This window comes from Equus asinus, chromosome 2 (assembly GCF_041296235.1).
Source record: "Equus asinus isolate D_3611 breed Donkey chromosome 2, EquAss-T2T_v2, whole genome shotgun sequence".
In the NCBI taxonomy this organism is placed as follows: Eukaryota; Metazoa; Chordata; class Mammalia; order Perissodactyla; family Equidae; genus Equus; species Equus asinus.
The window spans coordinates 41,383,753-41,395,756 of NC_091791.1; the positions used below are offsets into that span (position 1 = coordinate 41,383,753).

The 12,004-nt window shown below is 35.7% G+C and overlaps 1 protein-coding gene across 2 annotated transcripts in view; it reads left to right on the top strand.

The window, feature by feature from the left end:
• ATAD1 (ATPase family AAA domain containing 1) overlaps positions 1–8,931 on the top strand; it is a 55,943-nt gene extending 47,012 nt beyond the window's left edge. For both annotated transcript variants that reach the window (XM_014864356.3, XM_044754882.2), the window contains 2 exons: positions 5,544–5,677; positions 7,532–8,931. In XM_014864356.3, coding sequence (XP_014719842.1) covers positions 5,544–5,677; positions 7,532–7,652 — 255 coding nt within the window. In that variant the 3' untranslated portion in view covers positions 7,653–8,931. The remainder of the gene's footprint in view (positions 1–5,543; positions 5,678–7,531) is intronic.
• The last annotated feature ends 3,073 nt before the right edge of the window (positions 8,932–12,004 follow it).

Sequence of the window (12,004 nt, forward strand, 5' to 3'; positions counted from 1 at the left end):
AAGTTTCTTGGTTATTTTTGCTCATTTTTCTGTATGAATTTTAGAATTAACTTGTTTTATTCAAGAAAAAACAAACACTAGTGTTTTTGGTGGATCATAATTCAGGAGAATTAAGATCTTTTTGATGTTGAATCTTTCTACCCAAAAGCATTTATGTCTTTCTGGTTGTTCAGGTCTTCTCTTGTATCTTTCAGTAGTGTTCTGTTCATGTATTTCTTTAAAAAATATCAATATAACATATATGCTATTTTGCAGAAGTTTAAAGAACCTGGCAAATTACAGAGATTGATCATTGGCTACTAACCATTTTGGGGATCATAGAGCCCTTTAATGAAGAGATAAAAGCTGTGTAGTCCTTCCTCTAAAAACTGTATATATACATGAAATGTTTTGTATAATTTCAGAGAAATTCCTAAAACCCTCCATGTATTCTAGGCAAGGAACTCCTGTCTTAGATGAGTGAGAAAGCAACAAATTATTTTTGGCCTTTTAATTGAATATTTGTTAACTGCTTTCAAAAAGATATGATTTATAGTACTGTTTACATAAAACACACTTAAAAAACATTGTTATATTTTCTAACACAAAAAACTCCACCTTTAATTGGTAAACCTTTAACAAAGATAGGCATTAGTGTACAGTTCAGAGAAGAAAACAAAGTGGATAAAATAATGTCACAAGTTCTTTTGAATTAGGGTGGCTATGATGAGGCTGGGAATTATTAGAAGGTAGTTGATGACGGTTTTGCAGAGACAAGTTAACTAGTACATTTATTTAATTAAAAAACTTTTAATGAAGGATGGTATTACATGACTGGAAGTTAACATTTTTGAACCACACATATGTGGTCTAATGTAGATCTAGATGATTTACATACAGATGATGAATATAAATGATGAGATTTAAGCTCTGTCTCATAGTAGCCTGTGTAAAGTATGGCTATCTTAAGTTTTCACATTTAAACTTAAGAAACTACTCATTATGTCTAGTTTAAACTTTGGTGTCAGTATTCTGCTTTTTTAAACAGTAGTATTTTTGGAAATTCTTTGAGAATTACATTTGTCATGGGTACAGGGAATTTTTAGCATTCTGTTTCTTGTTCATGAAAGCACAAAGGATTAGTCTCTAATCAGTTTTATGATGCAAAATATGAATGCTCTCTGGGTAATTGCTGACATGGGAACGGCTGATTTCCCACTAGCTGGTATTTGTACGCGCAAGACATATTGTTACTTCAATAGAATCTGAAAGAAATTAATGTAATTTGGTTAAAAGATGCCTTGAGTCAGTAGCACCACACATTAATTTAATGAATTGAGCACCGTCATGCTTATATATTGCTGATCAGAATTAGGGTTTTTGATGCAAATAGACTACCAGGCTTTTATATTTTATGAGTCTTTCTTCTCTGAAGAAAAGAATAAAGCTTTTGAAATGATACTGTTTTCCAGTCTTTCACAATTCTTTATTGATAGGTCCTTTACGCAGCTCGCTCATAGAAGACAGTATAGGGGTTTTGGCTTAAAGTTTCAAGTATAAAAAGAATTAGAACTAAAAAAATTTATACCTCATACAAGCATTATGTTTGACACTGCAGTAAGGAAATAGGATTTTTTCCCTATACAAACTAACTTCAGTTTATGGATTTTCTGTAACATAGCAGGAATGGTTAATAAGTATGGCCTTTGGAGACAGACCTGAGGGTTCCCCATTCTGGCTTGACCATTCCCTGCTGTATGACCTTGGGCGAATACTGTTTAGCATCTGTATTCCTGTTCTTTCTCACTTGGAAATTGGAGATAATGTCAACAATCTCATAGAATCATTTTGAGAATGTAAATTAAATGATACATGAAAATACTTAGAGTACCGTGCAAGTACAGAGTGTACATAAAATAACTGCACACAAGTAAATGTTCTTCTTTCAACAAGCTATTTTGTGTCTCTTAATTTAGTGCAGTATTGCTCCCAATACTCAAAACCTTTTTTAAGTTGCAAGTTGCCTAATGAAAATAATTCTCATTACTTCATGGTTTATCTAATAGCTATTATCGTATAAAAAGGGCTACTTTTAGAGTGCTTGCTATGTCCCAAGCATTGTGGTGAGATATACATTATTTTATTTAATCATCAGTTCATCTAAAGAGTACATGTTAGTATTCTTTTACAGTTGAGGAAACTGAAGCCCGGAGAAGTTATGTACTAAGTTGTCCGAGCTCACATAGCAAAGTAGTGATGGAGCCTTTCTCTTAACCGTTATGGTGTGCAACTATTATGGTGTGAGGTAATCTTGCTCCCCTAGTGACTGGAATCTTCTCCTTTTTCTCCTTTTCTCATACTTGTTTTATTCATCTTTGGAATTTTATCACCTGTCATGCACAAGATTTGTGAGTGGTTAGAACATGGTGTAGCCCAACAAAGGAGTGGTCACAGGATAGGGTGGAGGTGTTGGTTATTTTAGGGAGGAGAAGTGATTTTTAAATCTCCAAGTAGAATTTGGAAGGTCTTTTTAAGTAACTTTTTAAATTTATGAAATATTTGAAACATATACACAAATAACCTTATATCCACCACCCAGATTTAAGAGATGATCTTAATATATTTGTCTTCGTATCTCCCCCCTGGTTACCATCATTGGTAGCCTGCTGTCCTGAAGTTGGTAGTGTGATCAGTTCCATGAATACATGTGGATAGAAACATAATACACGTGTAGGTGTAGGTTATTTTTACTCTTTCATTATTACAAACAGTAGGAAAATTGGATCCTTGTATGTGTTTGATTTTTTATGTACATGTGTAAGAAGAGTTTCTCAGACACAAAAAATAAAGTACAAAGGAAAGAAAAGTCTGACTATAATCAGCCTTAAGGCTTCTAGAAGTATGGCAAGATAACATGAACAAAGTGAAAGAACAAGCCACTGGGAAAACATTTGCAACCCTGTAACCAACAAAGGACTAATATTCAAATTATACAAAATTCCTATAAGCAGTTAGTTAAGTTTTATGTGTGTACATTATTAATTAGATCATAGGTGCTAACTTTAACTAACCGTAGGAACTTATTTTCTGATGTATCAGTATATGAGACATAAGTTTAAAATCTCCCAGGGGCCAGCCCCGTGGCCGAGTGGTTAAGTTTGCATGCTCCACTTCAGTGGCATAGGGTTTCGCTGGTTCAGATCCTGGGCGCGGACATGGCACTGCTCATCAGGCCACAGTGAGGCAGCGTGAGGCACATAGCAGAACCAGAGGCACTCACAACTAGAATCTACAACTATGTACTTGGGGGACTTTGGGGAGAAGAATAAAAAGGCAAAAAAGAAAAAGAAAAGATTGGTAACAGTTGTTAGCTCAGGTGCCAATCTTTAAAAAAAGTAAGTAAATAAAATCTCCCATTATTGTGGACTTCTCCATTTCTCTATGAATTTATGTTAATTTTTTCTGTTATATTTTGAGGCCGTGTTATTAGGGATATGCCAGTGCAGAATTGTTCGGTTTTTCTGATGAATTATTTTTTATCATTATGTAATGATTTCTATTCCAAGTTATGCATTTCAACTAAAAATCTGTTGATCTGATGTAAATAGAAGCTACATTCACTTTCTTTTGGTTAATATTTGCCTTGTGTACCTTTTTCAATCTTTTACTTGCAACTTTTGGGGGTTTTCCTTTCAAATGTCGCACCCAGCCTGTTTTATTTTCCCTTTCAACAGAGTGTGACTATTATAAATTTCAAATAACTACGTTTTGGTTTTTTATACAGTCTAATCTTGTCTTTCACCGGCCTAGTCTTTACATGGTTTTTCTACCCCAAATTAAATGATTATTTTACTGCTTACATATTAAAGCTTATTTCAGTTTATTTATTTGTTTATAATTGCTGCTTGTTCCACACCTACTTTATGGGTTCACTTCTCTTTTTATCGAAGAATATGATTTTTCTTTATTGAACTCCCATATTTAGGAATGAGAACACTATCATGTGAGGTCCCAGTTTCAAAGCTGACAGTAGACCCCATGTCTTCTCACCTCCCAGTTTTTTGTCCTTGTGCAGAGTTGCTGTTCTTACTTAAACACTGGGTTTCCACACTTCCACAAAAACAAATGGGAATTTAGTAACTAATAAAGTTGGTATTTTAAATCAATGGCGTAAGGTAAATGTTAAAACAAGTGCTTAGCTATATGGGGGAAAAATACAGCTGGACCTCTACTGCATTGTATTCAAATCCTGGCTCTGGCAGTGGTGTGACCTTGGACAATTTATTTAACCTTTCCAGGTCTCACTATTATCTGAAAATGAAAATGAGAATACTTACCTGACAAGATTAAATGAGAATAATACATGTAAGGTGCTTAGCACAGTGAATGACATAAAGGAATCATTTAATAGATGGTAATTATTATAAGTACCTTTTTTTCTTACTCATTTTCTCTTAATCTACAGTAAGTTTAGTATGATGATATTATCCCAAGTTTGTTATGTGCCCAGGACAATCACTTAATTGGCTTGACTATTTAAGCTTAGGTTGGGGAGCAAGACTATAGGTGCTGAATTAGTGTTGAGATGGTAAAATGTCAAAACTTTACAGCTAACTGAATGTTAGAATATTTCAGCGGAATATGTTTTCTGTTACAGATTTGGGACTTAATGATGTAGGCTATGTGCCAAGTACATTGAGCATATTGTAGAAAAGAGGACCTTCCTAAGAGGTACTGAAGTGAATCTAGCAGTGTTTAAATGCCTCTTCTTCCTCTTCACTCCATGAGATATGTAGTGAAACTTATTTAACTCTTTTGGTCATAACGACAATTAATGAAAATTAGATTTCAAATTTTAAGCTTTATGGCTAAAAAAAAAACCCTCCCAGAAACTGAAAATACTTTTTAGTGATTCTCCACCCCTGCTAGTTCAATATGCTTAATGTTCTTTAATTTTAAAAAGAGTGTTTGGGGGCTGGCCCCGTGGCCGAGTGGTTAAGTTTGCGCGCTCCACTGCAGGCGGCCCAGTGTTTCGTTGGTTCGAATCCTGGGCGCGGACATGGCACTGCTCATCAAACCACGCTGAGGCAGCGTCCCACATGCCATAACTAGAAGGACCCACAACGAAGAGTATACCACTGTGTACCGGGGGACTTTGGGGAGAAAAAGGAAAAAATAAAATCTTTTAAAAAGAGTGTTTGGATATACCATTTGCAGTATATTTTATTTTATTTTATTTTTTAAATTAACGTTGAACAGTAGTACATTTTTTTTTTTTTTTTTAAGATTGGCCCTGAGCTAACATCTGTTGCCAGTCTTTTTTTCTTTTTCTTCTTTCCCCAATAGCCCCCCAGAACATAGTTGTATATTCTAGTTGTAGTTCCTTCTACTTGCACCACCTCAGCATGGCTTGATGAGTGGTGCTAGGTCCTTGCCCAGGATCAAAACCGGCAAAACTCTGGGCCACTGAAGCGGAGCACACGAACTTAACCACTTGGCCATGGGGCCTGCCCCTGCAGTATATTTTGTATTTGTTTTTTAAGCCTGTTTTATATGTGTTTAAGGTGGATAGGCATGTGGACCTGCTAGAAGTTGCCCAGGAAACTGATGGGTTTTCAGGAAGTGACCTAAAAGAGATGTGTCGAGATGCTGCCCTCCTCTGTGTCAGGGAATATGTTAATTCTACATCAGAAGAAAGGTATGTGTATTTAGAGTTGATCTCTAATGTTAGTCAAACCCTTTTAGAGCTTTTAGGTTAGTTTCTTTTATTTTGCTTTACAATACCAGTTTTGCTTATGGAATGAAAGTTAAATTGGAATTAACACCCTGCCCCTCAACTTTATTTATTGCGTTTTTTCTAAAAGGAAGTTCTGAAAATGAATTAGGGTTAGGGGACTGTGGGGAGGGTCTGGAATGAAGAGGAAGAAATAAAAGCTGAATTTCTACTAGAAGTCCATGAGCTGGATCACAGAAACTGGCAGAAACTTAGGCTTGCCCATCTCTGCTAGGAAAACAGGGTTCTCGAGTACCCTAGGATTGCTTTTGTATATTAAATTCTTAAGTTTCATTTCTTATGGAAATGAGTACCTGGTCTTCCAGAAATTTCACACGTAAATGGGAGGACGTTGCTGGGGACTAAATTTCAATTTGTTAACAGTAATGTATTTACTAAACAAAGAAACCATTTGTCACTGCATAAAAAGTTCATGTAAAACCAGTTTCAAAGTACCGTGAGCTTGCAAAACCAATTTTGGACCACCCTTATTCCAGCAAAGATACTGGTGAACTGGAGTAACTCAGCTCTGAGGAACCATGTCCCTTAAGGAAGTTTCCCAAAAGGCCACTTGCCCTGAACCCATGTACTACTGCATTTCTAAACCCCTGTTGAAAATACCGACCTGCCAATGAAGAATTTCTGACACAGCAAACCAGTGTAGTTTTGACGGCTTCTGTTGAATGAGTTTTCCACCTCTTGTCCCTTTGTTTCTAAGTCTCCCTTTCTCATCCCCCTGAGGCTTTCACTCCAAGTGACCTGGGTTTGCTTGTTTTATTCATATGTTTAGTTACAGTGCATTGCCATAGCAAGCTTCCCTAAAAGTTTCCTTTGGTATAGGAAGGTTTGCATGAAAGCTACCCTGTTAATTAGTAGCCATGTATGCACTAGTTCAGGACCTGTCTTGAGTGCTCCTTGGGCCTCTTCATGGAGAGGGTCACTCGATTTATTTGTTGCCAGATTGATCCAGCTACTCTAGCACTAAAGTTGGGAATACTTTTGATCTCTGTAGCCAAGAATCTGCCCTCCAAAGGTTTTTATTCTTTATGTAAGATTCAGAGGAGGGAAAAAACAACCTATGAATAAATTTTTCTTAAATAAATTACCTTAATAATGAAAGTCCTGTTTTTCTGCTGTCCCCAAAGTCCAGAAAATGTTGTATTTCAGTATGAAAAATTTGACTAATAGACTTAGGTTATCATAACTTTTTCCCTGAATGTTTTTCCCTGTTTGTAAATTGCAAAGGAGGTATACTCTATTTTGTTTTTCTCATTATTGACTTGGGGAGAACTTAGCTTAGTTGTGTTTTAATACTAGCAAAGGATTTTATTTGCAGTTCATCAGAAGCTAAACATGTACATGAAGGTATACCTAGGAATGCTACTTTTTAATTCCAGTTTTCATGGAAATAACTTTAGAGTCTTTGACTGGAATTATATTCCCATTTAGGTAAACTGACACTCCTTTATATAACATTTTCACCTTATGATAATATTCTTTACTTATATTCTTATGTGATGTATTTGATTTTAGTTGCCATAGGTATAATGTTGATAGCCAGCCATTTTAGCTTCGTACCTCTTAGCAGTCAGTGCTTTTTAAAAAGCTCTTAAGATTTGTATATGCATAGATCATTCCTGAAAGTCTTCACATGAGGCTCTTAATTCTGGTTGTCTTTGGGGTCTTGGATGGGAAAGAGATTTTTAATCTTAGTAAAATATTTTAGGGATGTGTATTCTAAAGCTATTTGAATATTTGGTGGTTTTGTTTGCATTTTAGCCATGATGAAGATGAAATTCGGCCTGTGCAACAACAAGATCTGCATCGGGCAATAGAAAAGATGAAGAAATCAAAGGATGCAGCATTTCAGAATGTGTTAACACATGTTTGTTTGGATTAAGAGTACAGATGGTTTGTACAGTTCAATGTGACCTAGTTTGGTGTGCTCTCTTACCGTTATTGGAAATAGAATGGAAGGAGGAGCGTTCTGTAAACAGTGAGAGTTAAATGTTTATGACACTGGTTTTATACTCTGAATTCTAAGTTATTAAGACACAGTTGTTATATAAACGGTATTACTACTTGTCAGAAATCATGAGGAGGAACAATTTAATCCAGCTTGAATGTGGGTGCTTGTGTTTGACCTCTTTAGCCATATGTTGCAGCCTTATAGCATCTAAGCTGGTCTGAAAGTAACAAATGATTCATTGAGTCATTAGTGAGAAATGGGGATGTGGTTAAGTGCTGGTTTCTAGATATGTGTGCGTGTGCGTGTGTATTAAATGTATATATTCACACATTTTATATTGACATTCTGTAGATACGTTTGAATACAGAAACTTTTTTTTACCCCAACTACTGAATCCAAAAGTACCACATAGTATATATAGCAAAACTGAGATTTAAGGTTGTGTCTAAAAGGTACAGTGATTCAGCCATTTCCAGTTGTTGCTTGTTTCACTTTTTTTTAAGTTGAGCGTTTCTCTGCAGTTGAATAGTTGGACAGGCACATCTGAATATTTAGATGTGGCTCAATTATTACAGTTGTCAGGATAATCAAATAAAAATACTTGTTCACTGATCAGCATTGAATGGTTGTCAGGCAGTTGTGTGATCAACAGTGATTTCACCTCTTTATGCAAACACACTGAGTAGAGACATTTGTTAAATTGATATATGTAAAGGTGGATTGAAAGCCTTTCAAAAGAATGGCTTTGAAAAACCTCGGTGCCATTCAATACATGTGTGTGACTTTCCTTTCTTCATTTAATGTAACATAGTTCTGTTGTAACTGTGGTTTTTTAAATGTTATTTTAAAGTTGTATGTTCTTTAATTATGGTCAAATATAATTTCATCATTAAAAATGAAATGATAGTTTAAAACAAGTAGCTATTACTAAATGTGCTAAAAATACTCATTTTATAATTTTAATTTTTACAGTTTTCTTAGCATATTATAAATTACGCCCTAGTTAGTGCAAATGTACACATCAAAATTCCCATATTGTAACTGTAGTCATTTGATGCTATGTGCAGTGCATATGAAACATTTTTTTGTTCAAAATTTCACTAACCAGAATTCTGTTAGAAGCACTTAAACACACAGCATGAGGAAAGTGGCACAATATGATCTTCAGGTGCCTTCTGAATAATCAGAAAGATTAAATTATGCTTCATATTGTTTAATTGTATTTCTTTGAAAACAGTCTTTATTCATGAGTTATTGGATTAATTTCTTTGATAATAAGTCTTTCACTAGAACCTATTGGATAGTTTATTCAGTTGTGCTTTGAGTGGTGGGTGGGGTAGAGGTTGCAGGAGAACACTTTGGATAACAAAAAGCAAGTTTTGAAAAATTGTGAAGATCGAAATATTGAATGCAAAACATGAGATAACCAAAAATAAAAAATTTCGTCTCCATTTTTAATAACTATATTATACTATTATTTTATAAATATGTAATAAAAAGGTCCCTCTTTATTGATTTTTCTCTACTTACTCCTTGGTCTTTTCAGTTATGTAAAGTTTTCTGGGGTTGTTTTGGTTTCTAAAACTTAGACTCTTTTTATCTTGCCATGCTGCTTTCACTCTTGCATACATTCTAGTATCTAATCATTATTTTGTTTTAGTATGAATTTTAGTAATCCTTTAACTTTAATCTGAGGATTTATTGGTCAAAAATAAGGGGTGATATATTCCTCCTTATGTCCTTTCTTGTTATCTTCTCTTAAATTCAGAATATCTTACAGTAGAAGTTATTAAATTTATCATGATTTTAATCATCAATGAAGTTAGAGAAATACACTAATCCCAGCAATCATGACTCATCTAGGCATCTTAATGCCTTAAAATAATTGAGGAAACTATTATATGATTTTAAAGAGCATTTAGTGTTAGATAATCTATTCTTCTTCTGTTCCATGCATTTGACATATGTTGGATTCTAGGTTCTAAGGTATTTCACTGTGGGTAAGTTAAGAGTACTGGATCTAGAGTTAGACTGCCTGAGTTTAAATCCCGGCTCTCCATTAATTAACCATGTGTCCTTGGACTAGTTACTTAACTTCTTTAAGCCTCAGTTTCTCATTTATAAAATGGAGCGACAGTGGCACCCACCTTAGAGGGTTGTGTAATGAAATGATGCATGTAAGACACTCAGCACAGTGCCTGGCACAATTACTGCTGAAATATTAGCTACCATGTTATTTTATTACTTTTTCACACTGATGTACGTAGCTGTTGACCAGGCTCAATTTTTGAGCATTCTCTATACTCAAAGCATTTCCATGATCCCTAGGCCTGTACTCTAGGGATTGTGATTGAAATGATGACCTGTGTGATGTTTCTCTAAAAGCCTCATCATTGGGAAACTTCTGATAAGTTGATGTGTTTCAAACTATACCAGGCCCTTTTTTCAATAGAACTTAGTTGGGGCCGGTCCTGTGGTGTAGCGGTTAAGTTCGCACGTTCCGCTTCTCGGCGGGCCGGGGTTCGCCAGTTCAGATCCTGGGTGCGGACGTGGCACCGCTTGGCAAAAGCCATGCTGAGGCAGGCATCCCACGTATAAAATAGAGGAAGATGGGCATGGATGTTAGCTCAGGGCCAGGCTTCCACAGCAAAAAGAGGAGGATTGGCAGCAGTTAGCTCAGGGCTAATCTTCCTCAAATAAATAAATAGATAAATAGAACTTAGTAGCTCAATATTTGAATCGATTCAGTATCTCTTTTACGATTTCTCTCCTTTCTATCTCATTCAAACCCCAACCTGCAGGGTGACCCAGAACTCACCATCTTATCAAAACTGGGTTGGGATAATCTAAATATTCTATATGGACCATAATAACCTAACGGTTAGTAGCTATAACTTACAGAGTCAGTGTTAGATGAGGCTGTCTCAAGCTTTGAGTACCTGTGTAAAAATGGCAGCATCCCTCCTTGGTAGGAATTTTTTATTTACTAGAATTGTGCTGTTTGTGGACAAATGTTACAACTTTCTTCTGGATAAAGAAAATAAATGGGATGATGTATATTTTTATAATTCTCTTTTTAGCTTCTCATAAAGTCAGTGTCAGAATATTGAATAGAATTCTGATATGCTGAGCATATATCCTGCATGACTAAAACCCCAGCACCGATTGGAAGCCTCAACTAAAGTCAGAATCATTCCATTTAGAGGTGACAGAAATCTTTAGAGAGCCTTCATTATTAGATTTATTGTAGATTTAGTCATCAAAGATGGAGTTCCCTAATCATCTCACAAGTTAAAGCTTTCTTTACAAGTATAGGTGAAAATTCTGTCCAAGTCATCATGTTCATGAAATTGCATTGAGGAGAAGACGTATAGCATAGATGCCAGATACAAATGAAATCAAACTTAAAAAACCAGTTAGTAATGTGAATAACAACAAAACATCCTCAGTAACACTGGTTAATACTAACAGTGCATAAGGGTCTCATTACTAAAACACTGAACTGGAAGTACATTTTTGTGATTGTCTAATATTTGCAGTTGTCAATCGACTTAAAAACACTTTTAGATGTAAGCTTTTATGCTTTGAAATATAGTGCCAGTGAATGTTAATGCTGGTATGGAATGCGTCAAGAATACAGGTTTGATTCATGACAGCTCGGTTTTAAAACAAGAGCCAAACATTGAAATAATTACTGACGTGAAAAACTTGGAACTGAGAACAGAACACAATGGTATATGCCCCACTGTTCTGAAGATGCATAGCTTCCAGAACTTCTAAGAATGGCAGAGATACTCAAATAGGGGATGGTACTGCATCCAGTAAAGTCCTCTGCAGACGTGTCTGAGGGAGGTGAGCAGTATCTACTGGGCCGTAGTCATAGTCTTAGAAAGAGTGCCAGTTAGGGTTCTATTGCATGCAACCCACTCTAGCCGACCTAAGCAATAATATAGAAGTTATTTGAAGTGTATGGGGAGCTCATGAGATCAAAGGGAAGCCATAGAACTGGCCTTAGGATAGAAACTCAAAGCTCTAGAAGGTTTTTTAGTAGGAATTGCTTAAGAATCTTGCTTTTATTCCTCCAGTGGATTAAACAGACTCCAACTGTTTATCTTTAAATTTCCACATTCAAGATTCAAAGTCCTGGAAATCAGCGTGCAAACCCAGGTCAGAAATCAGCCCTGGCAGTCTGCAGCTTTGAAAGAATGGCCCTCCAGGAACTCCTTTGGTTTAAATGGTCTGAGAGCAAGTATCTGCATTTACTGACTCGTCAAGACTAAATG